This window comes from Atractosteus spatula, chromosome 24, assembly GCF_055471065.1.
Source record: "Atractosteus spatula isolate fAtrSpa1 chromosome 24, fAtrSpa1.hap1, whole genome shotgun sequence".
Lineage (NCBI taxonomy): Eukaryota > Metazoa > Chordata > Actinopteri > Semionotiformes > Lepisosteidae > Atractosteus > Atractosteus spatula.
In genome coordinates, this window is record NC_142729.1 from 2650391 (window position 1) to 2668333 (window position 17943).

Genomic DNA, 17943 nt, shown 5'->3' on the forward strand with positions numbered 1-17943 from the left:
GTTTTCCACCATGCAACACATTCTTACTGGCAGCAGTTCAAACTGAAGGCCAGAGGCAGCACAGCACCATGAACAGAGCTGTCTGAGGGTTGCTGTAATACTTGTTTTCATCAGTAATCACTTCTGTAAAACATGAAAGAATACCAACCATCTAATTTTTTTTTACAATTACTCCTTCATATTTTGGTTATTTTTTCTTATTTAAGCTAAGCGGTGTGATGGGTAGCAGAGAATGATCTTTTTCTGGCAGGATTCCACTTCTTTATAGAAAAGGGTGACAGTTAGACCTGCTCTGTCAGGGATCATCAGCAGTGTTCTTTATAATTCCTAACGTGCACTCACAGGTTGTTTTACACACCATTAGCGTCTGCCGGTCTTGAACACTCAGCTATAAATAATTCACAATCAAATCAGAACAACATGCATTTATGGGGTGCAAAGGAGTTTCTATAATAAAGATCAGGACGACTAATTTCATGATTCAAAAATTCTTTATTACTATTATTTTTCTCTCACTAACAGCACGTACAACAGGACTAAACAACACGCACACATGGACAGCGGCTGATGGAGAAGCTCAGCGCGTCTAAAACGTTGCTAAAAACATGTCTGAGTACTGAGCGGCGCAACAAGGTTACAGTCACAGAGATAAAGCTAAAACACAACACAGCCATCAGCAATGCGGCGCTGCCCTCTGTATGGGCTACTCTGGGCAGTCAGATTTGTTCAGGGTCTTCTGGACAGTAGCCTGGGACCCCTGGCTGGCCTCGCAGGTCACGGAGTGCAGCGATTTCCAGTCGGCCTCGGACAGTGTCAGGGTGCTGCTCCAGCTGTAGGTGCCGTCGCTCTCCAGGATGCCGGGGGTCTTGGTGACGCTGCTGCTCTTGGAGCTGCCGTCGATCTTCCACTGCAGGCTCCAGTCGGACGGGAAGCCCTTGTTGGCCAGACACAGCAGCGTGGCGCTTCTCTTGGCGCTCAGCTCCACAGTGGAGGGCGGCAGGAGGGACAGAGACGGCAGCGCGTTACCTGCAGACGGAAACCGGTTGGAATGAGATCAGAGAGACTCACAGCCGCCTTGGAGAGACTCTCACCGACCCACAAGGAGCAAGAACCCGAACTGTCGCAAAATAGACATTATTTCACTATTGACAGATAGCTGAAAAAAGGAAAAGGAAGTTAAGAGTTGTACACGTTTGTACAGGGTTTGAATAACTGTTTCAGGACATTCAGGACTAAAGTTCTTCAGTTGGAAATACATGTATTTAAAATTCATTAAATACACCTCATTTTGGTAATGTCTGAAAGTTTATTTCCCTAAATGTGTTTTAACCATATCTTGCTTATTGAGGACTACAAACTAAAGCTGTATCCCTGCTGCCTCCTGTGTTAAAAGCCCAACGTGGCACCTCTCGCCTCCCGCTAAATAAAACTGACCCGTAACGACATGATCGTTTCACTGTCTGCAGGACCCATCAGCACCGGCGGGTACTGAGGCTTTATAAGTACAAGACGCTACAAATAACTGTGAAATTCGCGAGTGTATTCACCTGGAGAAGAAAAACGTATGCCTGCTATGAGATATAAAGTACAAATAAAACACTTTTTTAATTAAGTGTTTAATAAAACACTTCTTGTTGGATTACGCATTTTTGGAGCTTAATATGATGACTGTACAGTTACTACAAAAAGTATATTTTCTTGTCTTCATTTCCGCTGTCCCTACAGCTTATTCAAAATCTTTCAAAGTGCAAATCCAAAAGCAATTATGAACCCAAGAGCAGAGATCATTTAGCGAGACATAAAACAATCGAAAACAATATTATTCAATTTTTAAACCGTCAAAGCTTCGTGTAGCCCCTGAATTGTAAAATAATTATTAACGCTAACGGGGACATTGAAACGACACTAATCTACTTCAACACTTAGCTGATCTGTACACATTGAATTATGATTTTTCTGTTCTTCAAAAAAAGATTTAAAAAAGATGTTTTATGTTAATATGTTGTAATTGAACAGCAATAACTCGAGTGCATACTGTATATACGAATTCATATTCCTGATATTTGAGTTTGGGTTCTGTCAGCCCCCGGAGTGCAGCGGGAGCGGAGACGCACAGCCCACAGCCCACACAGCCCGCGCCTGTCAGCTCTTCTCCGCCTGAAATGGACCCGAGTCAGCGGCTACACTGCGGCATCACTGGTCTCACTTGGATTGGCAGGGTCTGAACACAACAGTCTCAATCGGGTTTCAGACCATGGGAAGTGGAAACATTCCGCTGTGCGCTTTTGACACCGACTCTGTATCTCCAGTACCAGCACGATTAATGCACATTTCACGTTGAAGCCTACTCAAAATAGAAGCATTCATACTATAAAGCAAACATAATAAATGGACACTCAGGATTTACACGAGATGAAGCCTGTAAAGTATCCCGCCCTGTAGAGGAGCGCCGCAGCTTAGCCGGGCTGAGGCTAACCGAGCTGACACCACGCTCCCGAATCGCTCTTCTCAACACAACACTCTTCAACTTTATAAAGTAAGAACTTTAAAAAAAAACGCCTAACATGAGCTTCAGAGTTGCAATTTCTGTGACAAAAAAATAATTTCAGAAAAACACACAGAAACAGCTCTGAAAAGACGGAGAGATCACTTACTTCCAACGCTCAGTCTGGTGCCGCCGCCGAAAGTGTACCACAGTGCTTCAACCTGATTCAGCGCTCGTACAAAAACCTGCTCCCGGACCAGAAGAGCATCTACAGCGTTTCTACAGGTTTATATCTTCCTTTATCTCGCCATGAAACCCAAGGATCCTGACGTTTAAACTATTTTATATCCAGATCGTGGAAGGTGTTAAGTACAGGACATTAATAATCTCAACATTAAATATGATCATAAAAGCGCCCGTGTTTCTCTAAGAGCCGCGCAGTCCTGCGGGGTTTGTCTGCGCGGAGAGCCCGGGAGGAAGACGGCGAGGCTGTGCTGTACTTACTGCCTACACTCAGTCTGGTCCCGCCGCCGAAAGTCCACCACGGTGATTGATTCTGATAGAGCGCATGTACAAAAACCTGCCCAGCGCGCCTGGAGCTGCCCCCGGCGCTCACACTGGACAAGCTACCTCCCCGAGCTCTCTGCCCGGTAAAACTGCCTTGTTACGATTCTGGTTTTAGTGAACCGAATTATTGATACGTTTTTAAAATCTCTCACCTGTCCGTTTTTAGTGCTATTTAGTTTATCCTTATTGAGTCGTGACGAACCCGGCAATCACAAGTCGCAAGCCGAAATGTCTCCCTGGACTGGACGCAGGATTATTTTACCACAAACATACAAAAAGGACAAGGCTGCATTTTTCCCATCAGCTTCATAAAGTGTGAACAAGAAAACATAAAACAACAATGCATGTCGGCGTGGAGTTTTTGAGTAAATCGCTGCCTGCTGAGCTCCACTAAGTGTATGTTAATACAATGCCTGTAATGCACACTGGCAGTATGTGCTCCTGTGCTATGATGTTAACATCACACGTACAATCTCCAGCAGGGGGCAATCTGTCCCTATAACCCAGTGGTTCTCCAAGTTCTATGTTCCGCGGACCACTTACACCAAGTCACAGATGCGGTGGACCACCTACAGTATGCCTACGTCCACTTCTTCCCCTGTAAAAATCATCACCTATTAATGTACTAAAAATAACAAATATTGAATTAAATTTTATGAAAAGTAGTAATATTTTTACAAACAAGGCTGCATATCTTGCAAATGTTTTTGTTACTTAAAAAGTTAATGTGAAGAATGGAGCTGCTTTTGTTGAGCAATCAGAGAAGTGATATCTGGATCCAAGCTGGACAACTTTAGCCTCATGTCCGGAAGCAGACGAAGACATCACATCAAGCACACCTTCTGCTTCCTTGCACATCACATTCATCAAGCTCTTGGAATTAGAATTCCAGCACTGCTGGTATGGTTCACAAATTACCTCACTCACATTTTCACTTCTATTCTGCATCTTACTTGCACCTGTGCTGTCACTATCGTCGCTATATTTGCATTTCAGAGTCCCAGATTTGAGCCAGTGCTCCATAATAAGCCTTCTGCTTCTTTAAATTACACTCAGAACTTTCAAACTCAAAGTAAGACATTATAATAATAATTAATAGATGCTTATACTTATATAGTGCTTTTCTTCACACTCCACTCAAAGCGCTTTACAGGTAATGTAATCACCTGCATCCACCTTATAAGAGAAATTCAGGCTCAGAGTGGAAAGTGCCCTTTGTTCCCAGCACAGCAGAAAAGACACTGGCACACAAATACAGCGTCATCGGGCTATAACACGCTCGGGACATTTGGGGTACAGGTACTATAGGGTGGTTAAGTGGTTACAGGTATAAAGGGGTATAAACCGGGGATAACTATTTACATGGCAGCCCAACAGCCCACTTCAATGTGCAACCGCACCAGATGGTCAACCCGCACTGGCCAGTAGCCCTCAGTCCCCCCTTTGTCTCCTCCTCCTATCCTGCACCTCTCCACGCACCTCAGCTGGGCGCTCCTCGGCCGCAATATTCAAAAGTAAGAACAAAATGGTACGAACAATAAGAGCAATGGTCAAACCACACTCGCATATCAAAACGTAAACAGCGTAACCACGCAGTCATGACAACTTGTGATGCGTGGATTCACTTGTTTTCAAAAAAAAGATTTTAGATTGGGTTGGGCGGGTGACCCGTGCATCACTAACAACAATACACGGCGCCAAGGACATCACTGCCAAACTGACTCGTTTTCAATGTGTGACATCATTTCACTCGTGGTGCATAAAACTAAAACACTGAAGCAATAGGCGCTGATGGGGAAAATAAAGAGGCGAGGTGGTCTGCAATAACTCAGGCTTCATTAAAACACAAAGGCAACAGAAGGGTACAGCCAAGGAGAACGAATGGAAACTTTGTCCTTTCGGCAAACCCTCAAGCCAGCCAAGCCTACGACTAGGCTGGTGCTTGCCCCATTACTGACACACACAGTCCATCCCCTTAATGGCTGGTGAAACTCCGATACCTAGAATCAACACACAAGTCCCTCCTCCCACTTTTTACAGCTTGCAGTTCTTAGTAGCGAACACTACAATATTCTTTCCTCTGACTTAAACTTAAACAGCGTAGACTTGTTTTAAGAAAGATGATTAGGTCAGCCCGTGGACCACCTGGCGCATGCTCCCAGATGACTGGTGGTCCGCGGACCACACTTTGAGAACCACTGCTATAACTAACGTAGTAGGAAACCAGCAGGTTGTTAAAGGTGGAACATAAGGATGAATTATCTTTTGTCATTTACTGTCATCTTTTACCCCATTTTTAGAAGTGTAAAAGTCCCCTTTGCAGCAGGGATGAGATTCTGTGATCATGGCAGTGGTAAGGATGCAGCTCCGACTGCTCATAGAAAACCTGTAATCCTGTCTCTTGGGGATTCAGAGCTGCAGGAAGGACATCTGGGTGTTTATGCTGATTCTTCAGGGTCATCAGGACAGTCTCGGGTAAAACACTGACCGACAGCTTTTGTATTTGGCACAAAGAGTGGAATTTAAACCCAGAGTAGATCTTCAATGCACTATTAATACCTAATGCAGAACAGCCCTCTGTTTTACTCACTGCACCTCAAAGTGATTTTATCCTTAGAAAGAGCTGGAAGAATAAGAATGGTCCTTGGTCTCTATGGATAAACCATCAGTCAGTCGGTTTCTATAGAGACAGGTTAAAGGAGCTTAATCTCTTCAGTCTAGAACAAGACAGACTTAAAGAAGGTTTGAACAATCTCAATCCTGACAGGGGCAGCTCAATGGACACTTCAGACCCTGTAGCTCATTGAGGATGGAAGATCACATTCAGAAAATAAAATGCTCCACCCTTGGTTCAGGTCCAAGGTCTGGTCTCTCCTTCAAGAAGCTTCTAGATACAATTTGAGATTCACTCGTTTGAAAAGTCACATGAGCAAGATGGACCAAATGGCTTCCTCTTGTTTACTGTTCTTTGATAATGTTATTTCCAATGCTTAGCTTGGAATTAAGAAGTGGTTGTAAAACAGAAAATGAACCCATGGTCTGGGTGAAAGAGAGACAAGAACAGAAGACTGTGGACAGCACAGACAGACAGGGCCAAGTTGTGGTGAGCATGCAGGCACGTGTGGCGCAGCACAGCCTGGGGACACCAGCAGAGACTGGTGCAGGCAGACAGTCCAGATCTGGGGTCAGAAGCAAGTGTTGCCCGATGCCATAGAGACACAGTGAAGGTACTAAGGGGAAAATGGCCAATCCAGAATCACAGTTAAGACAAGCAGGCAAAGGTCAAGCATGAGTAATACACAGGTTGTTAGCACAAAAGGGAAATCCAGGTGTGATGTGCTCAGAGCAAAGTAAGAGTCAAACATCCAAGACACAGCACAAGGTATTAGAGAACTAGGAAACTAAGGAACTCGAGATGAGGAATACAGGGTTGCTCTGAGCAGACTCAATCACAGAGCCAAACTCTATACCAGAGCACCATGTATTGTCTCAGCAGACCTTAATTATTCTGCACCACCAGGTGTGGATGTAAATTGCCTGCAGGTAATACAGGTTTCCTATCATAAATCGTAACTGACACTGAGTGACAGGTGAGTTACCATGACAAATGCCAGCTCACTCAGCAGTCCCCCAGCAAAAGTGAGCTTAGATTATTTTACACTTTCAAAACCAAACTGACTTCCCAGTGGGACTGTGTCTTTCAGTTAGAGAGGCACTGGACAGTCTAAAGCTGAGATCTGACTCTCTGCTCCTGAAGAGATACACTGATGTCTGGTTTTCAATCTGATTATACCTGTTAAACTCTGACTCAACAGGTACAATCAATTCACTTCAGGAGTACTTAAGGACTTAAGGACTTAAGGTGATTTTCCAAAACACTTTTTTAAAAAAGGACTGATGACTTCAAGAGGACCTTCAACACGTAACCACCTGGAAAGACCACAGTCCCAAATTCCGGGAGGATTCCTGCTTGATTTTGGAAAAGGGTTTAATAAAGACTCAGACTTCTGTACAATAAACACTGATGTAGAGAGGGTAACTACCAAAACTAAACCACCTTTACAGGATATAACTATTATGCCTGCTGACCAACAGAAACTTTTTCCAATCACACTTAACTTAACTCAGAACTGAAGCTCCTCACATTTCTTTATTGGGAGTCATTGATAAGGAGGATGGAGCTGTGCTGCTATATTTCATATGAGGAGAGATCTCAGGAAGCTGGATTGCATCACACTGGTTATGTTCTAAATCAACATTAACATGCTTATAAATGTATATTTAACTCTTACCAGATGAAATCATTCACACAAAGGATAAATGAGTAAGGTGAGTTTAAAGGCACAAAGTCTGAAATGCAGAGACACAGATTACTTATTTTCTAAAAAAACATTCTGAATAAATGCTGGAATTTTGAGTCTGTCAAAATTAAGAAGTTTTCCAGTATGGGACAGTTTTTCTCAATATGGCAGACTGACAAACTCAGAGCTTCTCTCCAGACATCTTCTGTTTGCTTCTAGTTATTCTTGTGCTTCTGACTCCCAGTGAAAGGTTTGTTTTATTTATTATTTCCAATGTCCAGATGATTTTTTTTTCTAAAGAAACAAAAGACAATTTCCTTTTATATACAGGTTTATTAAAGGTATTTACACCATTCTATATGACTTTATATAACATTAGTTCACTGTTTCAATTTCTTTGAAAACTTGCTGTTTGAAAACGTTAACACAGGCTTTACAGGCTTGACTGGTGATAACAGTCTCTGTTACTGTTCTGTTGGATTATCACTCAGAAGGAAGAGCTGCACCAGAATTATTTGCATAGAAAAGGCACTTTGCATTGGTGGCACATGCTTCAGTGCTCTGGGAGTGTTTATAGCCCTCTGAGTTTAACACTTCATGACTGAGAACTGTCCTTCATGGCAACAGAACCCACAGCAACAATGACTTTAATCACCATCTTTATCTGGGCACTCTTCATTTCTACTGAGGGTAGGAATGCATTTGATTTGAAATATTTAATGAACATGCTATTTAATTTAATAGAATAAATTACTACATGTAATAATAATTCTTTGATTTTTATAGGTCAAAAGATGTTTTGTTCAAAGAAGGAAATCATACAACAAAAAGACATAATATTATATTTCCTGACATGTTTTTACAATTGTAACTATTTACCGTATGCTCTGTGTCACGCCCTCTGCAGCCAGAGGGCACTCCTTCTCTGTCCTGTCTCTCATTTCCGGTTCTCTGCTGTCCTTCCGGTGTTTCTCTCTCTCTGGGACTATATATTTCCGGGTCTTTCATTCTGCCTTTGCTCAGCATTGACGTTTGGATGTCCTGAAACCCGCCTAGCACCAGGTCTCCCCACGTCCACTACCTGAGGGCATAGGTTTCTACACGGCATACCCTGAACAGCTGAGCCCGGGCTAACCTCCATCCCGCAGCTACGCATAGGGTCTATTCGCTCTCCTGCCATTCTACGGTTCGTCCCTTCCGACATCCGTGACACTCTGTCTTATTTACACATTTCAGAAGCTGGAGGACAGGTTACTGTGATTCAGATTCCAGTGAAATCTACTGCTCCAGGACAGACAGTCACTGTGAACTGTAAGATCAGTCCTGCAGTGAACATATATAATTCTAAGCATGTATGAGCCTGGTTCCAACAGAAAGCTGGAGAAGCTCCTAAACTCTGATTTATGCAGCAACTACTCGTCAAACTGGGATCCCAGAGCGTTTCAGTGGCAGTGGATCTGGGACTGACTTCACTCTGACCATCACAGGAGTCCAGGCTGAAGATGCAGCAGATTATTATTGTCAGAGTGAGCACAATCTCAGTGGTGCCTATGTGTTCACACAGTCTTATACACCCACACAATATCCTCACACAGTGAGCTCTCAGCAGGACAAAGGCTGAACTGTTGCAGCTGGGTCCTACTGCAGGTGCTGAAGGTGAAGGCAAACATACAGCACACAGACTGTGGAGGATCTCAGCTGTACACAAGCACTAAGCTACAGTGACAAAGCAGGACTATCTGCATTGGCAGGGTTTCCTGTCAACGTAACTCTTAATAATTGAGTTGAATTCATCCCTCAAAACTGCATGATTAATTAGACATTTCTATTGTGTTTCTGCACTCAGTCCTTCATTTCCTAGCTGCAGGTCCATTTCTTCCAGAATAATTTAGTCAAGGCAAATCGTCTGACACAGTCAGAGGACAGTCAGCTTTCACTACTACAGAGTTAAATGGCAGTAATACAGACCTGGATCAATTCACACCCTGACAGAGCAAGGAAATCATCACAATAGCTGGTAGAAGAGGTAGAAATTGGGAGACAGTCTCTATGTGTAGTGGTACATCATCAGTGTGTGGTGATGCACAGAGATGAGCAGTGTCAGCAGAAACAGGGTACAGGTTGTAGATTGAAAGACCACTTGAGCCAGTGGTACCAAAGAGAAGGCAAACAACAGAGGTGACAGTGGGCTCCTAGAGAGACACACTGGGAAGAACTCTGACTGCCTGTCAGCTCCACTGATGAACAGTTGGCATCTAACACTTTAACCACATTGCTGAATCCTTAACTAAGACCAATATTATCTAGACAAACCATAGATGTTCCCACTTGAGCTGATCAAGATCATTCTTAACATTTAATTTAAGTTCAAGTTCACATGTATTTGTCATTCCAGCCATATACAAGTATACAGTGGAACGAAATATTGTTTCTCCTGTTCCACGGTGCAAATACAGGCAGGACACTGACATAGACATTGTAGACAGGATACACATAGTGCAAATTACTAAGGCAGTCTACAAAGGATATACACATAGTGCAATTTAACTACTACAGAATAGTACAAGGAATACATCATACAATATACACTAAACACTGGGGGAATTTAAACCCTGTTTCTGGATTTGGAGTGGGTGCAAGTACATTCCAGGGTGTTGAGGAGCCCGACAGCCTGCGGGAAAAAGCTGTTACAGAGTCTGGTTGAGCTAGCCCATATACTGCGATATCTTTTTCCAGATGGTAGGAGGGCAAATAGTTTATGGGAGGGGTGGGAGGGGTCATCTACTATACTGGAGACCCTGTGTAAGCAGCGTTTGTGACAGCTGCTGTGCTTTCTTGGTTAGGGAGGTGGTATTGAGGGAATAGGTGAAGTCATCTGTAATGTGTACATCAAGAAATTGGTGCTTCTAACTATCTCCACAGGGGAGCCGTTGATGGGCAGTGGGGAGTGATCAGCGCGGGCCCCCCTGAAATCAATGATTATCTCTTTTGTTGTATCTACATTAAGAGACAGGATGTTGTTTGTGCACCAGTCCACTAGTTGCTCCACCTCCTCTCTTTATGTTGGTCATCAGCAAACTTGATGATGCAGTTTGATCTGTGCTTGGCAGCACAGTCATGAGTCATCAGTGTGAATAGTAGTGTGATGAGCACACAGCCCTGGGGGGTTCCGGTGCTCATTGTGATGGCGCTGGAGATGTTATTACCGATCCGGACTGTCTGAAGTCTCTCGGTCAGAAAGTCCAGAATCCAGTTACAGAGGGAGGCATTGAGATTCGGCAACCTCAATTTTCCTATCAGCTTCTCGGGGATGGTTGTATTGAATGCTGAGTTGAAGTCAATGAACAGCATTCTTACATAAGTGTCTTTCTTGTGCAGGTGGGACAGGGCCAGGTGAAGGGCAAGAGATATAGTATCATCAGTAAACCGGTTGGGGCGATATGCAAACTGAAGGGGGTTCAGAGGGGTAGGGAGTCTGTACTTTATGTGGCCTTTCGAAGCACTTCATGATAATTGTTGTGAGCACCACGGAGCTGTATTCATTGAGGCAGAACACAGCTGACTTATTCGGCACTGGTATAATATTGGTGGATATGAAGCATATGGAGATGACTGCCTGGCACAAGGAGATATTAAAAATATTTGTGAGGACGTCAGCTAGCTGTTATGCTGTTCTGCACATACCTAGTTGCATGCTCAAGGAATATTATCAGGTCCAGCAGCCTTATGTGGATTAGCTTTGGCTAGTGTCCTCTTCACATCAGCTGTGGACAAGCAAAGCACCTGATCATTGGGAGGAAGTGTAGTTTTCCTCGCAGGCACAACATTCAGTTCTTCGAACCATGCATAGAAGTTATTCAGCACATCTTGAAGGGAGGCATCACTGTCACTGGCATGTGGAGTAGTCCTGTAATCAGTAATGGCCTGGATGCCCTACCACATGCACCGTATGTCTCTAGTGTCCAGGAAGTGGCCATGGATTTTCCGTGCATAGGTTCATTTTGCCTCCTTGATGGCATGAGACAGGTTGGCCCTCGCAGTCCTGAGGACTGCCTTATCGCCTGATCTAAATGCGGCATCACGGGTTCTTAGCAGTGCACGGACCTCTGCAGTCAGCCATGGCTTCTGGTTGGCCCTTGTGATGATAGATTTAGAGACAGTGACGTCATCTATACACTTACTGATGTAGCCAGTCACAGATGCTGCATACTCCTCTAAATTAATGAGATGATCATAGGTAGCAGCCTCCCTGAACATATTCCAGTCTGTGTGCTCAAATCAGTCCTGTAATGCTGAGATGGCTCCCTCTGGCCATACTCTGATTTGTTTCAGAACTGGTTTGGCACGTTTGAGCAGCGGTCTGTATGCTGGAATAAGCATAACAGAGATATGGTCAGAGTAGCTCAGATGGGGGCTACTCCTTGTATGCATCAGGGAGCCTTGTATGCATCATGGATATTTGTGTAAACTAATTCCATAATGTTCTCCCCTCTGGTTGTAAAATTAACATATTGATAAAATTTAGGAAGAACTGTCTTAAGATCCGCACGATTGAAGTCAACGGCAACAACGACAAAGCCATCTAGTGAGCAGTTTGCAGATCGCTGATGGCCCCGTAAAGGACTCGCAGCGCCTCTTTAGAGTCGGCGCTGGGTGGGATGTACACAGCCACAAATAGAACAGTAGTAAATTCCCTTGGTTAACAGAAGGGTTGACACGTGACTTATTAATTCCGCTGATGATGAGCAGTGACTGGAGACTACTGCAGCATTTTTGCACCATTTTTTGTTTATATAAACACACAAACCGACTCCGAGAGACTTACCGATCACTGAAACTTTCCTGTCCGCATGGAAGGAAAAGAGTCCATCTAGCTGAATGGGCATATCCAAAATAAGGTCATTTAGCCATGTTTCAGTAAAAATAAAGATGCAGCACTCCTCCATCTCTTTCTGAGTAGCCAGTTGTAATCTAAAGTAATCCAGTTTGTTTTCCAGAGAACGTACATTGGAAAGTAAAATTGACAGGAGAGCCTGTCTGCTAGGATTAGCTTACATTCCAGCCCTGTTGCCTCGTTTCTGTTTCCTTTCACACTGTTTCTGGCACCTCCTCTCTCGGACAACTGCAACAGGTTGAGCCGCTGTCCCGGGACCTGACGCTCTCAGTAAGCCAAGGCTACATAGCTTCTCCGTCAGAATCCTTGCATTTTTTCCAATTTCCAGCAGGGTCAGACGACCATAGACATTTGAAAAATTAGGACAAGAGACAAAATTTTACAGTAGAACAACATTTAGCACCGTTTTTTCCAGATCCGGATCACCTGCTGCATCCGTGCATGTTGCTATCTTAAATTTCAAGATCTCAAGATCTTCCATTTAGCCGAAGATCAGTAGAGAGGGAGACTGTAGACCCATATATGACGTGCAGGAGGTGTTGAATGTTATCAGGTGAAGCTCTCTAAAGGTTTTTGTCCCACCCAGACCCTGCCTAGATCAGACTGTCCCTCCAAACTGAGCAGCCAGAGGCCTACAACAGCTATGAAAAAACTACATAGTTCAATGGCACACTGTGCCTTCTTTATAGTATGGTGTTCCAATTACTGTACTGGGTCATTATGACCTACTGGTCTAACTATAACCTCTTCCAGCAGCAACCTTAACTTTCCCAGGAGGGCTCCAATCCAGGTAATGGCCAGGCTCACACTTACTTAGCACCAACAAGTTGCCAATTGTGAGTTGCAGGGTGATATAGCTGCTGGCTGCCTTTGAGTCGACAATATCACTCAACTGTGCTAGCTTTAATGTCAGAAACAAGAAGGATACCATTAATGAAATATTGAAGCCATTACTGAAATAAAATTCAGCACAGTGTTACTGCAAAACATTCATGAGACTAAACTGGAATTTTTGGTCTAAATAGAAAGTGTTACACCTGGCACAACCCCAAAAGAGTCCATCACTCAGTCAGCAGCAGCCCTACTGCCAAGCATGGTGGAGCAGCTTCAGGTTATAGTTCTGCTTCTCCTCAGCAGGAACAGGGAGACTTCACTAGGAATGACAACGCCCAAGATCAAAGCGTAATTAACTATTGTGGAGCGGATATTTGGCTTAACCCACTTGGCTGAGAACCGACATCCTGGCCATAGGACGAGGAGGCCTGGACCCCACGCAAGGTAACCAAGGAGTAGCTGCAGAGGTGGAGTTGGGGTGGAGGTGGGATGCAAAAGTCGCACGCGAGGGAGAGGGAAATCGCATTTGATATTTATAGCATTCGGCGGAGGAAGGATGAAGGGAGGGATTGCTAATTACCGACGGCTGGGAATGATTGAGAGTGGTTGTTGTCATCCCTCCCGAACTTTCATTAAATAAACTCCATTTGTCAAGAGTGAGGGGGCAATTAATGGAGCAAAGTAGCAGATGTCAGAGTAAAACCTGCTTCACTCTGCTAAAGTTCTCATTTCTGAGATGAAAATTCAACTTTGAAAAGGACAATAACCCAATTCATAAGGCTAAATCAGCATTGGAGTGATTCGAGAATAAGAAAGAAAATGTCAATGAGTAACCAAGTCAGAGGACTAGAATTAAAAATTGCTGTTGATCAGAGCTTGGGTATATTTGTAAAGAAGAACATATAAAGAAGAACAGACAAAAATTGCACCATCATGAAGTGCACAGCTGGCAAAAACGTATCCAAAAAGAGTCACAGATGTACAGTAATTGCTTTTCATGTTGCTTCAACCAAATTTAGACTTTGTGGGAGAATACTTATGCAGTGGGTGTATTTTAGTTTTTGATTTTTTTTTGCAGTTTATTATTGAAATTTAACTTCATGTTTGTATTAACATTATTCACTTTAATAAAGTAAAATAAAATAGTAATCTTTTAATAATACACATGAAGCTCATTGTGTCTCTTCACAATTTAGCTCCCCCACAGGCTGTGTCTTTGTCTTCACCCTCAGCACCTGCAGGAGGTCCCATCTGCAGCAGTGCAGTGGCTCTGCAGTCCTGCTGAGGGAGGTTTTTGTACGGGTGTGTAACACTGTGTGTACAGACCACTAGTAGAATGAGCCAGACAGTAATAATATGCTGCATCTTCAGCCTGGACTCCTGTGATGGTCAGAGTGAAGTCAGTCCCAGATCCACTGCCACTGAAATGCTCTTGGATCCCAGTCTGACTGATAGTTGCTGCATAGATCAGGAATTTATGAGTTTCTCCAGCTTTCTTTTGGTACCAGGCTAGTAATCTGTTATTGTATAGTGCTGCACTGGTCTTACAGTTCACAGTGACTGTCTGTCCAGGGAGAACAGATTTTACTGCTGGAGTCTGAGTCACAGTTACCTGTCCACTGGATTCTGCAAATGACAAAGAGAACATAATTAAATTCAAATAGTAAAGATCATAATATTTTTTTCATTGACTTCCTGTTTTATACAAAACATTTCATTTTTACCTATAGTTGTAAACTACGTTCATCAAGTATTTCAGACCCATTCCTACCTTGAGAAGAGATGAGGAGTGTCCAGACGAAGATGGTGATGAAGGTCATTGTTGGTGTGGGTTCTGTTTCCCTGAAGGGCAGCTCTCGGTCATGAAGTGTTAAACTCACAGGGCTATAAACACTCCCAGAGCATGTGCAGCCAATGCAAAGTGTCTTTTCTATGCAAATTGTCTTTCTGGCTTTAGCAGCACTTGTAGCCGGTCAGAGCTGGAAACACAGGCTTGGTGCTGTGTGCTGTGACAGAGCAAGAGGAGCATTTTAGCATCAACACTCCCAGGATAGCAGGACAGAAAGCATCTATTTAAGGAGCAGAGGATGAGACACAATCAGCTGAGCCCTTATTCCAATCAACACAGCTGGAATGGAGTGAATTGTGGAGAGTCTGGTTAAAACAGCACTTGTCTCTGGGTGTTCAGATACAACAGGATTACTGTATGCATTCAGAAACAATCATCATCTAAAGGTAAACCAGTGGTCTGCAGTGTCTTTCAATTACATGACTTGCAGACAGAGACAGAGAAATCTTAGCTCCTGCCCCTGACTCTAGAACTGCATCAGAAGGTATCACTACTGTGTCTCCTAATATGTAAATGCAAGTAACTAGATAACTAGATAAGTGCCTGTATAGTGTTAAATAACAACAGCTCCTTCTCTAGTCTAGATACAGTCAGAAGAACATTAAAACATGTTACAAACTACAAGAGGATGTTTGACTCATCTATCTCAGTTCACAAATGAAGCATTTGTGCTATAATCATTATAGTTAAAGTGATAAGAATAAATTATTTAGTGTAAAACAATGCTGAAAGTTTAAATTATGTAATGAAGTGTTTAAAATATTTTACCATATGCTGTTTGATTTTTTAATTTCATAATCCGGTGAACAGGTGACTCTGACAGATAGTCACTGTGAGCTGTAAAACCAATCCTGCAGTGTAACTTAATGACTCTAAGCACGGACTAGCCTGGTATCATCAGAAAGCTGGAGAAGCTCCTAAACTCCTGATCTATGGAGCAACTACCCTACAGGCTGGGATCCCAGGGCATTTTAGGATTAGTGGATCTGGGACTGACTTCACTCTGACCATCACAGGAGTCCAGGCTGAAGATGCAACAGATTGTTACTGTCAGAGTTATCATGAGCTCAATAGTAGCTGTCTCTCCCCCCAATGTTACACACATAGAAATAACTCCCTCAGCAGGTCAGCTGAGACCTGAAGCTGAGGCTGAAACTAATGACACAGGACATAAAGTAAAAACTGATAATAACCAAACCAATATATCGTGACAGGTTAAAGAATAGAAATAAACAGGCCTTTGTTGTACCTTTTTCACATCACAGCTCTTTCAATATTCGCTTGTCCAATTCAGGGCTTCTGTGGCCCAGAGCCTATCCTGGCAAGCACTGGGCACATGGTGGGATACACCGTGGTGGAGAAGGGGGTTTTCATTTGCTGTTACAATTAGAAATTGTAACAGCAAATTGTGAGAGGATTTGTGTCATGATTGTCATCCCTCCTCTAAAGGGCGCTCCGACCCTTTCCTATTTTAGTTCATTATGTGCACCTGTCCCATGTTTTCCTTGTTATTATTTAAAGCCTGGCGCTCCCACTATTCCCCGCTCTGCATTGGAAGATGGACGCACGAAAGCCCGCGTACCAGCGGATCCTGGAGAGACCCGACAGCATAGGCTTCATCACGGCATCCTGACCTGCTGAGTCCAGGGCTCGGAGCGCCTGGCCTCATTACTGTTTTTATCCTCCTGGTTCCCTGTTACTATTCCTGTTCCAGATCCCGTTCCGGTTTTAATCTTGTCTGTCTCGGATTGGATCTCCCGGCTCCTGGACCCTGGACTGCGCCCCGGTTTCCCCTTTGGACTACCTTAGGACTTGTTCGCATGCGACACGCCCCCTGAGCACCAGATCTCAGCCATCACGCCCCCCTGTCTGTCATCCCATCCTGCTCCTGCTGTGTTTCCCTTGAAGTCTTATTCCAGTCACTTCAGGATTATAGCGTCTGCATAGGGTCCAAAATACGCACTACTCGGGAGTCAGGACCGGCTCTCGTGACTATTTGACGACTTTTAGAAACCAATCAAACATAATAATTTACAGTCTCATGCAGGAATTACGAATAAACAACATACAGTTTATTGATATGATGAATACATGCTTAACAAACAACAAGCGTAACAAAATACATCTGAGAAACGATCTGCTGTGATCGTTAAAATATGCAGCGATTATAATGTGTTACAGTCTAGCTCGTAGGTTATATCAGTCTCGTAAAACTAAATCATATTCATATTCTCAGATACAAGTAAATGTGCATTAACTATCATGAACTAAACATCAAATGTGTGTTTGGAATAATAGCACACCTCTTGAGAATTATGATGTGAATAATGAAATTTTACTTTGGTCTTAAAAAGCAGTTTGTGCACAGTTTTTCCTCTAGGGGTCTGCAAGGTAGGCAAAAGGGGAACTTAGGTTATTTCGTGCTATAGTTTTTGTTCAGAGTGTGCTTGGATATTCTGGATGTCGACAAAAAGAGTCTAGCAGTCTAATTTTGTTGATTGTTGAAGATGACATTGGGTTTAAAAACAGAAGATTTCTTCTGTTTCAGGAAGAATATCTTGGAATTCTGCACTTTACTGACACACTCTCTCAGCCTGGCTTCTCTGAGAAAAGTTTAAGACCTGACTCGGACTGCTTGCAGTCACATGGTTGAAAATTCAGTTTGCAGTTCAGTTGGAGAGTGAGTCAGTGAGTTAACCAGCGGAAAATGACTTGAGTTTCAGTTTTGTAGTATCGCATCACAAGTTGGTGATTGTCTGAGATGCCATCAGGTATACCGCTGGTGCCCACCTTACAGGTCACTCATTGGTGGATCTTCCTTTGGGTGATTGAACATGCCCTGTGACTTTTAAGATCAGATCCAGATGTACCTATGGCTCTCAACTAGACATCCAGGCACTAGCAGTGTACATCCATCATGGGAGTTGAGATCGCCTCTGTTGTAGAAAGGATCGTTATCCAGAAGACAAACTCACCTCTCTTACATTCCCACATGTGAAGACCAACAAGACAT

General features: G+C 43.4%; 1 gene segment (V, D, J or C); it reads right to left on the reverse strand.

The window, feature by feature from the left end:
• Positions 1–472: 472 nt before the first annotated feature.
• LOC148815778 (Ig kappa chain V-III region MOPC 63-like) lies at positions 473–14901 on the reverse strand. The segment is given in 5 exon segments: positions 473–1026; positions 2990–3041; positions 12830–12840; positions 14429–14707; positions 14853–14901. Coding segments are annotated over 5 exon segments (714 nt in total).
• Positions 14902–17943: the final 3042 nt, after the last annotated feature.